Source organism: Saccopteryx bilineata, chromosome 12 (assembly GCF_036850765.1).
Source record: "Saccopteryx bilineata isolate mSacBil1 chromosome 12, mSacBil1_pri_phased_curated, whole genome shotgun sequence".
NCBI classification, from domain to species: Eukaryota; Metazoa; Chordata; class Mammalia; order Chiroptera; family Emballonuridae; genus Saccopteryx; species Saccopteryx bilineata.
Genome location: NC_089501.1, coordinates 19008253 through 19023440, shown reverse-complemented (window position 1 = coordinate 19023440; position 15188 = coordinate 19008253). Strand labels below are relative to the sequence as shown.

At 40.7% G+C, this 15188-nt stretch overlaps 1 protein-coding gene across 1 annotated transcript; it reads right to left on the bottom strand.

Annotated features, from left to right (window-relative positions):
* Positions 1-10335: 10335 nt before the first annotated feature.
* FABP7 (fatty acid binding protein 7) lies at positions 10336-14673 on the bottom strand. The gene is made up of 4 exons (XM_066248000.1): positions 14406-14673; positions 13783-13955; positions 13072-13173; positions 10336-10691 (listed from the first exon to the last, which is right to left on the bottom strand). The coding sequence occupies exons 1-4, from the start codon at positions 14476-14478 to the stop codon at positions 10641-10643; spliced, it is 399 nt and encodes a 132-aa protein (XP_066104097.1). The 5' UTR covers positions 14479-14673; the 3' UTR covers positions 10336-10640.
* Positions 14674-15188: the final 515 nt, after the last annotated feature.

Below are 15188 nucleotides of genomic sequence, written 5' to 3'. Positions count from 1 at the left end.
GCCCAATGTTTTCTTCTGTGCCCGGGCGTCAACCTACCTTAATCCGCCTCTGATTGGAGCCCAGTCACTTGTGTTATTATTGAATCAAACTTGCAGGCCTGTTGCTGAAGTAATGGTGATGTTACATAACCCCTTCTCAATATCTTGTCATGGGAAAATGCCACCAGGTTTAGGCTGGTAGGGTCAGATCAGACCTGAGTTCAGCAAGCTCAGTACTTGAGTTCTGGCTAAGAAAAAAATCAGAGGCAAGACTCAAACTTTTTATAAAAGAAAGTTTAGGCGTTGGCCAGTGGCTCATGAATACAGCATAGGCTGGGCGTATGGACCTTCTGGGTTTGATTCCCAGTCAGTGCACATAGGCAAAGCAAACATCTCTTTCTTCCCTTCTCACTCCCCCTCCTCATCCACTCCCATTAGCCAGTGGCTCCATTGGTGCCAACATGACCCCCTGATGCTGAGGATAGCTCTAGTGGGAGGATACCTCAGGTGCTAAAAGTAACTCTGTACTGGGCCCCAGATGGGGTTGCCAGGTGGATCCCGGTGGGGAATATGCCTCACTAGTGATCTCCCCTCTTCTCACCTTAGGAAAAAGAAAAGTTTATTTAAAAAGTCAGAGAGGTAGAAGTGAGCAGTAGAAGAAATGGGCTCAGGAAACAAATTACAAAAGCAAAAGAAGGGCCCTAGGAGCTTAGGAGAGATAATGGTAAAAGTATTACTAAGGAAAGAGGCAGGTATACTCCCAAGATGGAGAGGTCCCCTGGGTCCTCCATTCTAAGTACTTTTAGGGTGGGAATTTTAAGGGAGGTCCCAAGGGAGAATCTCAGTAGTATATACATCAGCTTTCCAGGTATATCCTTTCAGAGTCCTGGTCTCCACCAATTGGTGGCCCCAGGGTAGCTCATTAGTCAGTGAGGCTGGTTCTGATGTCAGCCAAAACATCACTTGTCTGACTTTGATGAATTTCTGGGCCTGGAGCTGAAACATAATTGAAATCTAGCATTTATTCCTAAGGATTAATGCTTAAAGAAGCATTGCAAAAGCTCACTCCACATGGGGATCACATGAGGCCACTCTTCAGCCCCTTGTTCTTCTTCCAAGGGGATCTACCACATGACTAGCAACATGCCAGGGGGGGTAAAAACCAGGGCAGGGTCCAAGTGGCACGACCAGCCATAGATGTGATAAGTCTGGGGGTCCAAACCGCATGACCAGCAATATGAAACATCAGGGGGTCTAAACCGCATGGTGACATGCAAGGGGAGGAAAGGTTACCCTGGGGATAGGTCCTTGTTTTCCCAGTTTGTATTCCCTTATTTTCTATCCTTTGCAATAAAATAGAAATGTGTCTCATGAAAGGGGCTTTGAAATGGGAATCTAGGCACCTACATTTTCTGTTTCATGTCCTGCCAGCTCAGTGGAAGTCCTGCTTGAGCTTTAGGATGATTTAAAAGCTTTAGAGAAAGGGTGCTTTCTGATGGGAGACAAAGTGGTTTTGTATAACCACAGAACTATTTCAAACTGGTCCTATCATGTTTCTAACAAGATACTGAGTTGCTTTTCAGAGGGCAGACCAAAACTGCAAGTCATGCCAAAACTGAACCATGAACATTGGAAAGAATTTTCACCTCCAGTTGTACCCAGAACCAAAGTCACTACTTCAACCTACACATACCTGGCCATGGAACCAAAGGACCAGGACATGACCAGAACATAAACACCAGAATCCTTTCAGAACTGAAGGGTTTGCTGTCCAAAAAGATCTGGTGCTGAAGCCCCTTACCATATCTTAGCATAAATTGTCCAGTTCCAAAACCCTCCTATTAAAACCTGCCCCACCAATACTTCCACATATCAGCCCGTTACCCCTAACTCCTTAAAACTCTCTGCCTGAACCCTGGATCCAGGAGACAGACTTGCTTCCTGTCTCCTTGCTGATCAACCTCACAATAAAACCTTTTCTTTTCTCAAAAGCTGGTGCCATAGAATTGTTGTAAAGTATTTGTTGGTCAAATAAGTGTGTAAATAGGATATATATGTTTGCTTGCTTACAGTTTGCATTGGGTGTGGGGGACAGGCTATAAGCAGGCAGGGTCATTATAGCATAAGGCTTAGTTTTAAGACTAAGCCTTTCCTGCCCCTTTAATACTAAGATCTTTTCAAAACTAAGCTTCTTCCCACACCCTTGACTGTTGCATGATCTGAGACGGCGCACTCTCATGAGGAATCCCATTATGCTTCAGATAACTGACTTTGTATCAGAGACTTCCTTGTTTGTATATTGGATTAAAGGTTTTTATTTTTACACTATAAAATGGGGCAAAGGAGCCCATGCTGGAGGAGAGCAGAGAAAGGCCACGTGGAGGAAAGGAGAAACAGCTAAGATGGTGGAGTGCTAAAGGAGAAGTCAGTTTGCGCAGAGTTTGTGCAGAGAGGAGGGGATGGGGAACTAAGGCTGGTGAGCTAGAAACCTTTGATTCTAGGAAACTTGGATGAGTCAGTGGCTTTGGGAGCCCTGAATGGAAAGGGAAGTGTTTTCCCACTGCGTGTATTTCTTGTCCATCAGGTGCAAGCTAGGATTAAAGCTAATAGCCCACCAGTTCTTGGCTCCATTGTTTCATTGCCATCTGGCTGAATCAAACCTGAACCTGCAAGGGCCAGGAGGCTGTGATGGTGGCCGTGGCTACTGGCTTTATAGTATTATACAGTGGTACCTTGAGATACAAGTTTAATTTGTTCTGTAACCAAGCTTGTAAGCCAGTCAACTCGTATATTCAATAAATTTCTCCCATTTAAAATAACTGAAATAGATTTAATCCATTTCAGCCCTGTGAAACATCCCCAAACCATTCTAAATTATGAAAAAAGACATGTTTTAATTAAGAAACACACATGTATACTTTATCACTGCATAACAAAATATATGAAATAAAAGAAAAGAGTGTTATTTAGTACTGTATTCTTACCTTGGAAACAGACGAGTGTGGCTAACAGAGGTGAATGGCGGAGGAGGAGGGAGGGAGGAAGGGATGCAGGCACTGTAGACACAGAAACTAAAACTGCACTTTCTTAACACTAAATGTAAACTAAAACTACATTTCCTTTACTTTAAATGAAACTAAAACTGCACTTTCTTTACTCAAAATAAAACCACAAAAACTTAATTGTAAAAAAGTACACTTTCTTAACTTTAAACTTAACCTAAGCTTAACATTACGTATTTTTCATTTAATCATCACCTGTTTTTGCCTTTTTGGCTGCTTTTTCAGCACTTTCACTTGCAGGACTTTTGAATAAAAATCTATCCAAAGAGGTTTGCTTTTGCCTGCCTTTTAAAATGTTATGGAAATGTGACAAGTGTCATTAAAGTGCTGAAGCACAACTAGTTGAAACTTTTTCTGGCTGTTTCTTTGCAATGAAACTTGAAAGCTTCTCCCACATTGCCAGCATGTCTTTAATTTCACTTGTAGCAATCACTTCCTCCGACTCTACCTCCTCCTCACTACTAATCTCTTGCAGAAGCTCCTTATGTTGCATCATCTGTAGCTCCTTCAACTTCTCAGTTGAGAATTCCTTCTTATGTTCCTTGACGAGCTTGTTTATGTCACCTTCATCTACCTCCAGACCCATCAACTTTCCGAGGGACACAATCTCCTCCAACCTTCTACCTCAGTCTCGGTCTCTGAATCCTTTGAAGTCCCTGTCTGTAACAACATCAGACCATAACTTTTTCCGCAGGGATTCTCAACCCTGGCTACATATTAGAATTACCTGACTGTTTGAGGCCCAAACAAACGGGCTACTTGTAAGTGAAGCAATGTTGAGTTCAAGGTTCTTCTTGTAACCTCTTGCCATGCCAAGCCAACAATGTGTAAACATATCACAATGTCGTAGTGATCTTTCCAAAACTCTCAAAGGGTTAGATTTGTATTCTCAGTCACCTCAAAGCAGTGGCGGAACAAGTGCTTTGTGTAAAGCTTTTTTTTTTTTTTTTTTTGTATTTTTCTGAAGCTGGAAACGGGGAGAGACAGTCAGACAGACTCTCGCATGCGCCCGACCGGGAACCACCCGGCACGCCCACCAGGGGCGATGCTCTGCCCCCCCCGGGTGTCGCTCTGCAGCGACCAGAGCCACTCTAGCGCCTGGGACAGAGGCCAAGGAGCCATCCCAAGCGCCCGGGCCATCTTTGCTCCAATGGAGCCTCGGCTGTGGGAGGGGAAGAGAGAGACAGAGAGGAAGGGGGGGGAGAAGCAAATGGGCGCTTCTCCTGTGTGCCCTGGCCGGGAATCGAACCCGGGTCCCCCACACACCAGGCCGACGCTCTACCGCTGAGCCAACCGGCGAGGGCTGTGTAAAGCTTTTTAAAGTTGGAAATTACCTGCTGATCCATAGGTTGCAAGATTGAAGTCGTGTTGGGTGGAAAGTAAAGGACTTTCCCCAATTTGAAGTCATCAAGAATGTCATCTTCAAGACCAGGTGGGTGGGCTGGAGCATTTTCAAGGATTAGTAATGCTTTCATCGGGAGTTTATTTTCTTGAAGATATTTCTTCACTGCAGGACCAAAGATGAAATTTACCCATTCAATAAAAAACTGCCACATAACCCATGCCCTAGCATTGGCACGCCACATAACCTGCAGTTTTTCTTTAAGAATCTTGTGAGTCTTAAAGGCTTGGGGATTTTCGGAATGATACACAAGCAGTGGCTTTACTTTACTGTCACTGCTAGCATTTGCATACAATGCAAGGGTCAGAGGGACTTTCATGGGTTTATGGCCTGGCAGCTACTTCTCCTCTGCAGTGATGAAAGTCCTCTGGGGCATTTTTTTTCTAAAACAATCCTGTTTCATTGCAGTTAAATACTTTTTGGGGGATGTAGCCTTCCTTTGTGATAAGTGCAGCAAAACGTGTGATGTATTCCTCAGCTGCCTTAACGTCAGCACTCGCAGCTTCACCATGCCTCACCACCGAGTGGATGCCAGATCTCTCTTGAAATTTTCAAACCAGCCATGACTTGCCTTAAACATATCTTCTGCTGCCTCTTTTGAGGCTAATGGTTCTTTCTTCTTCAAGTCGCTGTAAATAATACGTGCCTTTTCACATATCACAGTCTCCGTCACTGTATCTCCTGCCAGCTCTTTCTCTTTCACCCACACCAGCAGAAGCTTCTCCATTTCTTCATGGATGTTTGTCCTTAATTGGGACAGAATTGTAGTTTCTTTCGCTGGATTTGTGCTTTTGATGGCATCCTTTTGTTTAAGGATGGTACAAATTGTAGATGTATTGTGGTTGTACAGCCTTGCCAGTTCAATGACTCATACACCATGCTCATATTTTTCTATTATTTTTTGCTTTACTTCTATCGACATCATTCTCTTCTTCTTCTCACCACTGTTCTTTACACTCACTTTCTTTGGCCCCATGATAGCACACAAAAAAAGTTAGTAAAAAATGCAAAAATGATGCAAGAACGAGTACAGGGCACAAGATTCGACTTGATTCTGTGGGTAACACGTGAGAAAGAACAAGATGCTGGAGTTGTAATGCTGATACTGGACCTGTGCACGAATGCGCCAACTAGTGGCAGCTTCTTGAATCACGACTCACATCTCGAAATTTCACTCCAATCTCAAACAAAAATACAGACCGAGTCGTAACTCGTATCTTAAAAAAAAAAAAAATTTTGTATGCTGGTCGGCTCGTATCTCAAGGTACCACTGTACTTTAATCTGCAAGTTACACAGAGACACCAGTCCAAATGAATTTTCAAGGAGTTTATTAATTAGCTGGCTAGCTACATGGGGCACAATCCCAAATCATGTAGAAAGTCCCTACAATTCTGTGGCTGATTTTATAGACCAAATCACATACAGGTTGGAGTGGGTAAGGAGGGGCTCGTGATCCCTTTGTCTAGAGGTATAGTTACTCTCATGACTTTAGGGTGAGTCAGTGTGTAGGAATTCTTAATTAAGATACATAAACTTTCTTTTCTAAAGGCTTTTAAGAAAAGAGAAGTGAAGGGATTCTCAGGTAACTTCTACCTTCCTTGCTTTATAGTTAAATTATGACTTATCTGACCCAGTTGCCCTTGCAAGCCAGGAAGCTCCTGCATTCTTCTCTATCTTTTCTCCACAGAAAGGAGGGGGTAAGAGGCCTGACTGTTCCTCTTTAAAATGGCGTTGCCAATACTAAGTTTTACAGTTCCTTGGCACCTTATCACAGAATCTGTTTCTTTTTTCTCTAATTGAGAAATACGGGGAGTTTCTCAATTCACAACCATAACACCGTGGAAGAAAATGGAGCAGAAAAATAAGGGAAATGGAGGAAAGAAAACAATTTAAAGGACAGCAAAACAAATTAGCGGTTTCAATCTAAAGTTTTGAAAGACAGGAAAAGGATTTTTTAAAATGTAAAAATAGCAATTTTTATTTTTTTGTTTAAGCCAGGAAGTAAGTTGGTTGTGAAATCATTTTGTATTTTAAGTAATCATAAAGTATGGTTTACACATTTTGAAAACCTAAGAAAAAGGACAATATATTGAAAAGAATGTGTAGAAATGTTAGGCAGGATGGACAGTTACCAGGATAGAAGAAGGAGAAGGGGAGCAAGGAGGGTTTATCTCACCCATTAAATGAGGTGAGTCAGCAGTCTTGAAATGGACGAAAGAAGATAACCAGGTGTCCCAACAGTTACAAGAAAAGCTACAGAAAAGGAACCTTGAAACCCTGTCTATTAGCCCTGATAACAGAAAAACAATACCTTGCATCTAAGCATGTATAACTCCTAAGACCCCCGCAGGCAGGGTGCTGAGACTAGTTGAGTTTGTCCTCTTGTTCCTATTTTGCTTGAACGCTGAACCCTGTCTCTTGCCTGAATCTTCCTGAAAGTGTAACAAGAACAGAGGAAAGGAGAAGCCCCTATGAGTCAGGTCTTCTCTGGTGACAGAAACACCATTCTCCCTTCACTCCCTCTACTTTCTTTTATACCCTTTTGTTTTCCTTTATACCCACCTCCTAAGAACAGGTATATACTTCAACATCTCTGGGTATATATCTCAACCCTGGGTATTTGTATGTTCTTAAGTTTGGATGTAGGCATATTTCGTTATGAGGGTGTTGGTCAAATAAGTTTGTAAACATGATATATATGTTTGCTCGCTTGTGACTTATAATGGGTGTGGGGGACAGGCTATAAGCAGGCCAGGTTGTTGTAGCCTGAGGTTTGGTTTTGGGACTAAGCTTTTCCCCACACCCTTGACTGATTGTATGATCTGGGTGGTGCACTCTCATGAGAAATCCAATTATGCCTTGGATAAGTGACTTTGTATCAGAGACTTCCTTGTTTGTATATTGGATTAAGGGATTTTGGTTTTCTACACTATAAAGTGGGACAGACCAGGAGCTCAGACACACAGTTCCTGCTATCACAATTGCAGGGGCTCCCCAGATCCCTTGCCCTTCATGGGAAGAGCTGGTTTTCTGCTTTTCCCTTGTCTTCTTTTGTGGTTTGCCTGTCTTGGTGAGACACCAATAAATAGGATGGCCCCCCATCCTCTGACTCCGCCATTTCTTTATCGCCTGCCCGAATCCAATGGGAACCTGCATGTGAATGGTCACGATGACGGCTACTGGCCTTACAGAGGGTATGTATCTCTGTGAGAGAGAAATGTAAGAGGAGGAACCTGCTGCTTACTCACTGTCAAGGTTCCATGATTGAACTTCACAAGATAGCTTTTAGCACAGTTTCTGTATTTGGGATCTTGGCTTCAGAAAATTTTTTCCAGGGCCTCTTGGCCAAATTGTCTTTAGGCTTGTGTTGGGCAGATAAAATATATTATGCTCACTTTGTTAAAGATGGTGCTGCTCACATGGAGGCCGTTGCCCAGGTGATATTAATGTGTGTCTCTGTGGGCTGTGGGCAGGCAGGATCGTTGTAGCCTGGGGCTTGGTTTTGGGATTAAGCCTTTCCTATCCTTTTTGATGTGGGGTGGTACAATCCCATCATGCCTCAAAGAAGTGACTGTATTAGAGACTTCCCTATTTTGTATATTGGATTAAAGGTTTTGAATCTACACTATAAAATGGGGGCAGAACGAGAGCTTGCTCTCGTGGTTCCTGAGATTAGCATTAGAGAGCAGAGAGAGCAGAGCAGAGAGCAGAAAGAGGCCACGTGGAGGAGAAGCAGCCATGATGGCAGAGTGTTGAGTGAGAAGCCAGTTAGTGTAGATAGAGTTTGTGCAGGGAGAAGGAAGGAGATGGGGAACATAGGTGAATAAGTCTGGTGAGCTAGAAACCTTTGATTCTAGGAAACTCGGATAAGTCAGTAGCTTTGTGAGCACTGAATGTGAGTGGGTTTTGGAGCCCAGTGTGTGTTTTTACTTGCCCGCTGGGTGCAAGCTGGAATTAAAGATGATGGCCCATCAGTTTTTGGCTCCATTGTTTCTTTACCGACTGTCCGAATCCAATGCGAACCTGCATGGTACTGATTGCTTTCTGGCTTTACAGCTTGCTAATTTTTCCTTGTCTGTTCAATATATTTTAAGGGCAAACCAGAAACACTAGTATATTGACATAAAATATGGCTTGAAGAAAAACTATCTGTAAGCTCAAAAATATCCGTTAATTATCTTCCCAGAAAAATGTATTTGGTTCATCATTGCAACTCTTGATCTCTTAGTCCCGGGTATCTTTTTCCCTATTTAGGCCACCCAGAAACCTTTCCATTCTTTACTCTGTGAGACAGTTGTTATGGAAATAAATCCCAGAAGGATGTTATTTGGCCTCATTATAACAACCTGAAACTGAATCTCTCTCCTTGTCCTTGTATCTTTAAGAATAGACATGCCAGAATCCATGTTTCCACCAGAGCACAGGCTGAAATCACCAAGAGTAACTAGTCCTTCCAGAGAAGCCACTGTGCAGGCTTCAGAGGCCCTGGAGCCTCCGCCCTCTCAATACTCTGGTTCACGCTTTTAAAGACAAACACAAGGGGGCAGGCTGGGGTTCATTATCCTCACCACCATAAGCAAGCCACCTTTGCTCTTCAAACCTGTATTGCAAATTACTACCAATAAAGTCTTGTGTTGAAAAAGAAAAAGAAAAAAAAAAAAGGACAAAAGTAGACTGTAGTTTTAGGAACGATAACCTTAGCCAGACAATCTTGACATTCAGTTATAAATTGTACATTCAAATGTCAAACCCTTTAGCTGCATTTGAGATTTTTCTACCCTTCATTATGGTAATTCAAGTAATACAATAGTCCGGTAATAATATCGTTGTGATAAATTGTATAAGTTAAAAGAAGTTTTCTCATACTTATATCTGTAAGTTAATTGGACCTTAAATTAACATATAGAAACTTACTGAAATCACTGGGTTGATTAAAAATTAATATTGCATGTTTATATTTGTCCTGAAAAAATATTTACTCTTTCTCCAACCCCCACCTCCAGAGTCTAACAGAGGGGGAAAAAAAATTCCTAAGGAGTGATCACAGAATATAAAATCTTGCATTTTTGTTTTAGGAAAAAAGTTAGCAGAGATACTAATTTCTAAAGAAGTAGAGGGGGAAATTTCAAGGTTCCCAGTTCTTAGTATTATTCACTAGTCATGAAAACTTGGACATGTAAATCTAATCTTCAAATTCCTCACTGGCAAACTAAAATTACTACCTACCTTAACTACCTCACATTGTAGGTTTGATAAATGTATAAACAGCATTTTGTAAATGATGAAACAAAAAAATAATATTTGTTTGTACTTTACAAATGTAAACTCTTGACAGTTACAGTTACTTTTTCTCTTTTGGTCAGCCCAGCTCCAACAACTCCCACACAGAGCAACTGAACACTGTTATGCCCTCTGTGCACATTCCGTTTCAGCATTTGTACTGACTTAGTTCATTCAGCTCACACTACTTGTAGGAAGACAAATTGTCATAATCCATGATAAAATGCACTGCTTTATTTGCTTTTCAATAAGGAATTTGAATTATATGGCATTTTGATTATATATTTTGATTACATTTATCTTTAAATATGACATTTTCATGTATATCATTTTGCTTCTGTTTGTAATAGCAAGAGGTCATTTGTGAACCCAACCCACCATAATAATTCTTTACATTCCGGACAAATGAATTTAACTATCACAGATTCTCTGTGGAAGTCTCAGCTAAAACTGTGGTATAGCCACATTTCCTTAGGTTACTTTTAATTAGTATTTTAAACAAAGTGTGAACTTTTCTAGCCTTACTTTATGCCATAGAAAGACTATATTATTTAAAATTCTAGTATACTCTTCCCAGACAGATTAGTGATATTAAAAAGAACAACAAAATCTCTCACTGGTATTAGATTTTTATTCCAATTTGATTTACATTCCAATGGGAATTATAAAATGTATTCACTCTTTTACTCTTACATTGTGGCTTAAAACCTTAGTGCAAACTATAAAACATGATAAATTTGCAGATCAAAATTAGGCTAGTTGCTCGAAGTAACAAGTTTTTAAACCACCGTTTTCTACCTCCACACCAAGGATAACCTTCTAATTAGCGGTCAGCGTGCTGTGATAGCAGGTTAGTGCTGAGACTTGAGTAACAGAATGATCGCAGACCTTCCTCAGGCCCACATCAGGAGTCCTACTATGCCTTCTCATAGTGGCGAACAGAAACTACATCACCGAATGTAAGCGTCTGAAAGATTCAAAAGATAACCAAACCATTTTAGACGGGAACATCAGCAGTTGAAATTTTTAAAGATTATCGTGTATATGATTTTAATATTTTGCAAAAGAACAATAGTATTTACAAACATTAAATGCTGAATAAGCTTTTCATTTCTTAAGACAAAATGCAATGAAACCCTTATATTTATTGAGTAAATAACATGTACATATAGTTTATGTCTCTAAAAGGAAAATGAAGCAAAAACTGAGATTAACTAGAATTAGGTCAAAAGAATTTTTTTTTTGCTTTAAATTATCAAAGTACGTAATTGGAACATATTCACTATCTGCAATGAAAGTGAATGAAATTTATGGCAGGCTTTCGAAACAATTTACAATTGACGACATAGATAACTTTCTTAGAGTTTTTAAGAAATTCAAATCATTTGGGCAAATGGTATTTGTTCCCAAACCAGCAGGCAAGAATAAACATGTAACTTCTCTTACTGCTTTGGCTGTCAGGCTTTATTCTGTGTGAACCTTGGTGATTAGGTGGGTCCATGGAACGTGGGTTCAATGTCAAACCCAACTTGAGCAATTGCTATAAAATCTCTTGACAAAATTTAAGGGCTTTTTAATTTTACACATATTGATGTGATTTTCAATGGTATAGTGTGCTCCTCTTTATCATCCATTGTCTTAATCTCCTTTTTTGAACTCAATCTTGCCTGAGCCCCATCACACATCCAAAGCTGAGCTACCCTCTGTTTTAGATTAAATGGGGGGAAATGGAGATAAAAGCACAAAGGAAAATTTAGATTGAATTTTTCAGAACAGAATCCTTTCTTTTGGTGATCATTGCAGAACAATGTGGGCAAATATCTGTGAATATGAAAGAAAAACAGTCCCTCTGCTCCCCACTTCCCCATTAAAAGACGTGTAAATCTGTAAATCTTACATCTCAACCTACAACAGCTCTGATTGTAGTGTAGGGGAGGAGAATAAACAAGTCAATTTTTTTTCCTTTTTTCTTTTTTTTTTTCTTTTTTTTTTCTGAAGCTGGAAACGGGGAGAGACAGACTCCCACATGCGCCCGACCGGGATCCACCCGGCACGCCCACCAGGGGGCGACGCTCTGCCCACCAGGCGGCGATGCTCTGCCCCTCCGGGGCGTCGCTCTGTGGCGACCAGAGCCACTCTAGCGCCTGGGGCAGAGGCCAAGGAGCCATCCCCAGCGCCCGGGCCATCTTGGCTCCAATGGAGCCTCCGCTGCAGGAGGGGAAGAGAGAGACAGAGAGGAAGGAGAGGGGGAGGGGTGGAGAAGCAGATGGGCGCTTCTCCTGTGTGCCCTGGCCGGGAATCGAACCCGGGACTTCTGCACGCCAGGCCGACGCTCTACCACTGAGCCAACCGGCCAGGGCCAACAAGTCAATTTTTTTAAATAACAAAAACAAAACTAAAAACCTTTCTGTTTTTATCTTTAAAGTAATACGTAAAGTAATTCTCTAAAAAAGCAAAATGATACATTGACAATTCCAATGTGGTCAAAATACCATTACTCAGTTCACATGAGCGCGTGTGTATGCACGCGCGTGCGCGCGCGTGCACACACACGCACACACACATACACACAGTGACTGGGATGCTAGATTAAAGCATAACATTTTTCCCAGTTTATGGTGTTACATGTCATTCAAGAAATTTTTAATTATTTCCTATTTTATAATTTTTACATGACTGCCAATTTTGAATAGGTATGTATAAATGTAACTTATATAGTAAATAAATAAAAAAAAGACTGTAACATCAAAATAGTTCTTTCTGAGGAGAAATTAGAGAGAATTTTCATATTTTTATATTGTGTTATATTTTAAATTATCTGCAGTGAGCTTATATAACCTCTGTAAACTAAAATATAAAATATTTGAAGATCTCTTATTTATTATAGAAGTTATAAAGTAATTTTTCTGAGATCTAGTAATTTTGATATTCTTAGAGGAATATCAATCATCTTTAGATATTTTCATGATTGTTGGTTTTATATTTAGATTTCATTTGAGGGTTAGGCATTCATAGTAATCCTACAAAATTGACACACAGTTTTAACTAAATTAGTAGCAACATTTTGAAACTACAATAAACATTTTGTCCTATTTTACTATAATTAAAGAATCAGAGCTGAGGAAAGAATTAGCTAGGATCTGTTTACTTCTTCTCCTTTACACATGGTTAAAGAACCTTGCTAATGACTTAATGTTATTAAAGAGAGGAGAAGGGAGGGAGGGAGGAGAGAAGGGTGGAGAGATTAAAGGGGATGAAGGCATTGGGGAAGAAGGGATAGAAAGGGAGGTGAAAAAAGGGGGAGAGGGAAAAGAAGAAAGAAGGAGGGGAGAATTGCCACTACTTACCATAACCATTTTGCCATCCTTAATTTCTCTTACAAAATTTGTTTCTTTGCCGTCCCATTTCTGTACATGAACAAGTTTGTCTCCATCCAGGCTAACAACAGACTGAGAACAACAAAATGCAGAACACAGCAATAGTTACAGATCCAATTTCTGATGTAAAAGTCAAATGAAGTAAATTTTGAAAGATTTGTATAATTGAATAAGTTATGATCAACTCATTTTTATATTAGTACTATATCCTCTGTTGCTTCTAGAGTCATTACTATGTAAACTGTAATAATTTATAATTTAATTGAAATGTTACATCTTGATGCAAAAACTTCATATATTAGAAATAAAAATTCTGAACAAGCGCTTTCAGACTAATCACCCGTCTCCTTTAAGCAAAGCCTTAGAAAGAGATAAGCTATTTAGTCATTCTGAGGTAGTCAGAGAGATTAAATAAAATGCAACCATTCTTTCAAACATACGCTATTAAATACTTTTTGAAAGACAGGTTTGATATATAAGGCAAAATCACATAGTAAAAAATAGATTCAAGTTTTGAGCTAGAGCAAGTATCCATTGATCAAAACATAACCTACACCTGCTAGAATGTACAACTAACTCTATGTCCTTCTCTATGAATTGAAAAACTGAGAACATTCTCCACCTGAATCCCTCCTTTTAATCCCCTCATGCCACCCTCACCCTGGAGAAGTAACTTTTTACCTTACAATTCCTGTCATCTGCAGTGGTTTCATCAAACTCTTCTCCCAAATGGAAACTAATCTCTGTGTTCTTGAATGTGCTTTGAGTCCTGATCACCACTTTGTCCCCCTCCTGACTGATGATCACTGTTGGCTTAGTCACGTTGCCCACCTGCCTAGTGGCAAAGCCCACACCTGAAATAGCAAAGGGAAGCAATACAGACGGCAGCGACTGTGTATTCCAAAACACCTCACAAAACTGGGAACTGCTTTCTTTCTTTGGAATTCAGGTCTTAAAGTATAAGTTTCGTTAGAGCATGTTTAGCTCATTAATCACGCACTACAACTACTGAGCTATAATAATACATAGATGCACAAATAAGTGGATGCCGAAGGGAAGACAACAAAGGCACAGAAGCTTCACATCCACTACAGACTATCAAATGTACCATTATTTGGCCCTGGGCAAGAAAGCAAGCAACTGCCACGTTTAAAATCTATTCCCTGCAAAACGCACTGCCTAGCATCTAATTTTAACAGTGTGATCTATCAGTCTTTGTCACTTGCCAATCTAACAGGTGAAGAAGAAACCTACAAGTATCTGAAGCTGTAGATTAAAAAGAGAACTTTTTTTTTTTAACCTACCTAGAGCCTTCATGTACTCATCGAAGTTCTGACTGTCAGTCAGCTTCCAGGTAGCACAGAAAGCCTCCACCATCCTTGCCCTTTTCCCGTTAGCTTTGAAAACAGGTAACAAGAGACAGGAGGGAGGGCTTTTGAATGCTTGCAATTCAGAAGACTCCTTTGCACTTCATAGCGGCTCCTACCTTCTTATTTGGAAAGAGGTGGGCAGAAAGCCAAGGACTTAAATCACAAACACACCCCTCCAGTGTCCTTTCCAGGAGGCTGTTGCAGGGAGAGGGTGGGAGGGGAGGCTCAAATGAGGTTCCAATTCTCTTTGTGATTGGCTCAGGCCACTGGGTTAGCGGAGTAGGTCAAGTTCCTCCCAGTCCTCACACTGCAGCCTTTCTGCCTGAGAAAGCTCTGGGAGGATTCAATAGGGCTGGAGGCAGGGAACGAGAAAATAAGAGAGGGTCTTTCAGGTTCAGCTTGAAAACTTGGCAAAGGCTATTTCAGACTGTGAGGAAAGAAAAAAGATGCACAATAGGACATTCAGATTGATTTCCGTTAATGGCAAAGCTAGTTCCACAAATGAGGACACCCCTTAAAGAAAACCACTGAAATGCCAGGCTTTTCAGACAAAGGAGGCTGAATAGTGTCTTTTATTTCCTCTCATATTTACAGAAAGAGCAAAATACGAGCTAGAGCATGCCAAACTAGGAAAAGAAGCAGGGAAAGTTGTAAACGCCTTCCTTAGATTGAATAGCTAGAAGGCTGTTCTGACTGAGTAGCAGGGGGACACGAACT